We start from the raw sequence: 5,238 nt of genomic DNA on the forward strand, positions 1-5,238 counted from the left end.
TCTCTCTCTCTCTCTCTCTCTCTCTCTCTCTCTCTCTCTCTCTCTCTGTGTGTGTGTGTGTGTGTGTGTGTGTGTGTTTTGCATGAGACTGAAAACAGTCTTAGGCATCATCTTCAAGAAAGCTGTCCACTTCTTGAAACAGTTTCTTACTGGCCTGGAACTTAACCACTTAGGCTAAGTTGGCTGTTAAGCCTTTTACAGGAACCTATACAGTCCTCTGTCCTGCTTCCCCCCTCTCGCCTTCCTCCCTCCACACCTGGGTCCAGGCTAGAACTCAGGTCCTTGTACCTTGCATTTACTTTACTAATAGGGCTATTATCACCAACTGAAGTTCAGTGTTCTGAGCATTAAAAACAGACGGGGAAAAAGGAGCTGGGTATGCCAGCAAACAGGTCTGTGATCTCAGGACTCAAGAGTCTGAGGCAGGAGAATATCAACCTGAAAGTCATCCTTAACTACTTAGCAAAATTTCTTAAGACTTTAAACTGGCCAGGCAGTGGTGGCGCACGCCTTTAATCCCAGCACTTGGGAGGCAGAGGCAGGTGGATTTCTGAGTTCGAGGCCAGCCTGGTCTACAGAATGAGTTCCAGGACAGCCAGGGCTACACAGAGAAACCCTGTCTTGAACACCCGCCCCCCCCCAAAAAAAAAAGACTTTAAACTGTATGAGCACAGATGCCTTGGAGCATGCAGCAGTCATGAGCCACCTGATGTGGTTGGGACAGTCTTTTCCTTCTCAGAGTAGCAGAAGAAATAATTCCTTTAAAAAAATCCCCTCCTCCCCACCCCACCTCCTATGGAACTGGCCTGGTGACAAAGGCTATATAATCCTAGCTACCTGGAAGCTCAGGCAAGTTCAAGGCCAACTTAGACAACTTAATGAGACCCTGTCTCATTTGAAAACTCAAAAGGGCCGAGGGTGTATTTCAGTGGTAAAGTTATTTATCCAGTATGCTCAAAAGAACTTTCTCAGGACAGTACCTTTTGAAGCCAATACCTTTTTGATTGTAAGGAGGGAAATCTTGCAGTTCCAGCTCTCAGGAGGGTGAGAGGCAGGAAGATCACTAAGAATTCAAGGCCAGCCTGGACTACAAAGTGAGTCTCAGGAAACAAAACAAGAGATGAGCACTCACTGGCTGCTCTTGGCAAAGACCTGGATTTGGTTCCCAGCACCGGCATGGTAACTCACAACCACCTCTAACTCTAGTTGAGACTAGAGGATGTGAGGCCCTCTTCTGGCCCCCTTGGGTACAGGCACACACACAGTACACAGACATACATTCAGGCAAACACCCACACATATTAAATAATAATAGTAATGATGATGGAAAAGATGGGTTAAATTATTTGACTATCTAGCCTCTATATACTTTTTAAAACTAAGGGAAAAAATCAAGAAAATACGAACTTCAGTTAGTAACTCCAGATACCTAATCAACCTGGTGATAACTAACGCAACAAATTACTACATGTGAATCATGATATTTTAAAGAAGAAAACATAACAAATAACTTTGCGAATAAGCCCACACAAATTATTTTCTATATTTATTCATAGAGCCTCAGCTACCCATTTCCCTTTCTGCTCAGAGCCTCAAGTGGCTTTTCCACTCACTCAGAATGCAATTCCATGAGTCTGAACAATCAGACCCAGTTCCTTTTTTTATGGTCTTCTTGGGGTTTTTTCCAAGCTGGCTTCTGCTTCTCAGCATCCAGCTTTCCTTCTGTCATATGTTTATCAGTGATAGTCACACAACCAGTCTTTCACTATCTGACCTGGTGGGGGAGGGGTATAAAAATGCCCCTAAAGCCTTCACAATCAGCTATTAAAGACAGGGCACCACCAGGCCCACCCCCTGTTCTATTTTCTCCCATCACTAGCCCAAACCCTTTTTAGAGCCTGTCCCTTTTAATACAACTAGCAGAATACACATTTGACTTGCTGTGCCCTCAGATTCGGGTTTTGGATCTATAACGGCCATGCAGGTTACCTGTTTTACAAAGGGCTGAACTGTACCTAAGCACACTTAAATATTTGAATGAGCCAGGATCACTCCTGTGAGCTTAACAGCTAGGCAACTCCATAGGATCTACACATGTTGGTTCCAGCCAGTCTCTATCGGTACACTTCTGAGTTTCAGTCTGGCTACTTTTAAAACTGTTTTGTGCCTCCTATTAGCTACCACAGCTCAGCTGTCTCTCAGTGAGGCCTAGCCTCACTTCAAGTGTACAGCAGGTCTATAAAGTAAGAGCATATACAAACAGAGTTGTTCTGCTTTAGTCCAGACAAGAATACCATCCTGGATTTTTCAAGGGCCTCTTAGCTCCCTCCTGGATCTGTCTCCAGAAGGAAAAGGTTGCTAGTTATTAGTCCAAAAATATAAATTCTGACATTATCAATCTTATATCATAATGTTACTAAAAAGTGTTGGTATCTCCTTCATCTATAAGTCAAAGAATTGTTTTATTAAATTGGAAGAGGAGGAAGGGATGAGGGCAACAAACTGAAGGAGGCTTTGTTTTTTTTAAAGACCAAGTCTCATGTAGCCAGGGGGTCTTGAACTTCTAACCTGCCTGCCTCTTACCTCTTGAATGCTGGGAGTTTCTTATATGATGAAGAATGAGCCAGGTGTGGTGGCATGCGAATTCAGGCTCCACTTTTTATGTTACACGATTCAAGAATCAAATTACTTTCACACAGTACTTACTATACACAGATGTTCAGTGTGGACTTCTGGCCCAGACTGCATAAACCAGGACACTGTAATAACTTACAACCTCATGAGTATCCTCTCCCAATTCAGGCTTCCCCTGAAATTTTCCCTAAGGCTAGCCAATCTAGCTACAGGGCTGACAGGCCGAGCAGCAGGGACCCTGACCAGCAGGGAGCAGCTCTCCATGTGCTCTGCTTTCTTCAGATCACAGATAAAGAGTAAGTCCCCACTGCCTAAAAGAAAACAATAAGAAAATCCTAACATTAAAGGATGACACACACTTAACTTCAAGTTGGGCTTTGGGAAACTGTGGCCAACTATAAAACTAGTGCTTGGTATTGCTGGCGCGATGATCCCCACTGGTTTGTGTATATTGATTTTATAAGCATGAAAATATATGCAGAGGGGTAAGAAGTCATATCATTTACCTGAACAAACTACTCTGGCAATTGTCTCCAGGGTTGTGATCTGTCACTAAACTGTAATTTCGTGGATTTACTTTCAAAACCACAACACAATTTAGTGGGTCTTTTCCTTCATTTAATCTTATTACTAAAAGGGCATTTATTTTATTTACATGTTATCTATTGTGTGTATGTTGTACGGCAATACAAATGTACCTCATAGAGGTGTGAAAGTCAAGAGGACCTTTTGGGGGAGCTGGCTCTCTCCTATTCCGAGGGATCTTCCTGAGGACCAAACTCAGGTTGTCAGATTTAGTGGCAATCATTTTTACCTACTGAGCTACCTGGAGAGAGGGGTCCTTTCTCATTTTGTTTGTTTGTTTGACTTTTTTTTTTTTTAGAAGGGGCTCAGTGTTAGTCATATCAGTCCTGGAACTATATAGACCAGGATGGCTTGAAACTCACAGAGATCCACCTGCTCTGCCTCCTAAGTGCTAGGATTAAAGACCTGTGCCACCACATCTGGCCCTCAATTTTTGATAAAGATATTAATTCAAAGAACCTCTTGGAGAGAACTCTGGCCTACTGGTTCTCAAACTATTCCATTAGTCCACACATACAGCCAGCCTCCTGTGGCCTCTGGCCACTCAGAACTGTTCTTAGTAGGATGCTGACTCTTGACATTGGTAGCAGGAATGGTGGTCAAGCCGTTCAATGATTTCTCGCCTTTTTTTCTCAATCCCTCACTTAAAGAAAGGAGAGATCCAGCTATGCTTGTTTTCCTATACCATCTGCTGCCTGAAAACTTAGATCAGAAACTGGATTTAAAAACTCAAGTTTTTTAAACTTTGTATACTGGTTATAAATTTAAGCAAACAACAACTAGTGTAGCCCTGTTCAAAAAGCTCAGCCCCAGAACATCCGTGCTCTGAAACCATTCCTGCAACTGATTCTGTGCCTGGAAGAACGCCAAACTTCACCCGTACAGTAAAGGTTTCTGTACTTCACATACAAAAAAATTTCCACCTAGTCCCTTCCTTCACTTGGGTCTACCCCTCTTCTATTTCAGAATTGCTCCAAAGCAAATGCAGTTCTAACCATGCCCTCCATTCTAAAACCATCTCCTTTCTAAAGGCAGCTTTGGCTAATCTCTTTGTTAATCCTGAACATGATCGCTGCCACTTCTAGGATTCATTTAGCCTACTTGGGCCCAGCTACTTCCTACCACGCATACACACCTCTATGACTGAGCTAGGGAACACCGGGCTGCAGTCTCGAATTGACTGAATCTATCATACACACTGTTTTTCCTCAAGGTTCTTTTTCTCTACTTAACAAACCAGAGTGCTCAAAAGCGGAGAGGTCACTCTCACTAAAAGGAGTGACTATGAAAAATCTGAAGTACGGTACAGAGGTGCCCTAGCCAGGTTAATTTAGGAGGGCTCTCCCTTCGAAATGACAAAGTGCCTATTTTAGAGACTCAAATTATAACCTCTGCCCCCACTATCGCAGGTACAACACTGAATTTCCCCACCACCTTATGGGGGAGACTCGGTTCCCTTTGACAAAGAAGTCTTGAACACACAAAGCTTACGTGTCTCACTGGAGATCAGGTTGAGAGGCACATACACTGAGGCCAGCGTACTCAACTAATCCCAAAGCCTTGCCCTTGCTCACCATCCTTGTCTAACCCCTGCTGACTTTGCGCTGAGTCGCTGGCAGCTACTCTAGAAGCCTCCGGGGAATGAGTCGCCCGCCAGCCAGGATGCCGGATGCAGGCGACGGTATCCACGAAAAGGGGGCTCACCTGTAAGCGGCCACGGCGCGGGTCTGCAGGTATTTCTGGGCTGTCATGACTCCCACGAAGAGAAAGTTCCTGTCGCGTGAGACGCCCTCCGTGGCCGAGCCCTGCGGCCAGAGCTGCGCCCCGCGCGCATCGCCCCGCGCTCCGCCGGGTTGCGATGCCGCCTGCCCTGACCGGCATCCCTCGGGACTGGGGCGCCGCCGCGGGCCCACTCGCTTCAGCTCCGAGGCGCGGGGCAGGACGAGCCGCGAGGCCAGCACGAAGCCCAGCACGAGCCCGAGCAGCATGCTGAGCCAGGCGCGGCGGCCGCGCGCGGCC

General features: G+C 45.7%; 1 protein-coding gene across 1 annotated transcript in view; it reads right to left on the reverse strand.

The window, feature by feature from the left end:
• Chsy1 (chondroitin sulfate synthase 1) overlaps positions 1-5,207 on the reverse strand; it is a 15,903-nt gene extending 10,696 nt beyond the window's left edge. The window contains exon 1 of the mRNA XM_028776691.1: positions 4,924-5,207. Coding sequence (XP_028632524.1) covers positions 4,924-5,207 — 284 coding nt within the window. The remainder of the gene's footprint in view (positions 1-4,923) is intronic.
• Between the last annotated feature and the right edge of the window lie 31 nt (positions 5,208-5,238).

Source organism: Grammomys surdaster, unplaced genomic scaffold, assembly GCF_004785775.1.
Source record: "Grammomys surdaster isolate TR1022 unplaced genomic scaffold, NIH_TR_1.0 271, whole genome shotgun sequence".
Classification (NCBI taxonomy): domain Eukaryota; kingdom Metazoa; phylum Chordata; class Mammalia; order Rodentia; family Muridae; genus Grammomys; species Grammomys surdaster.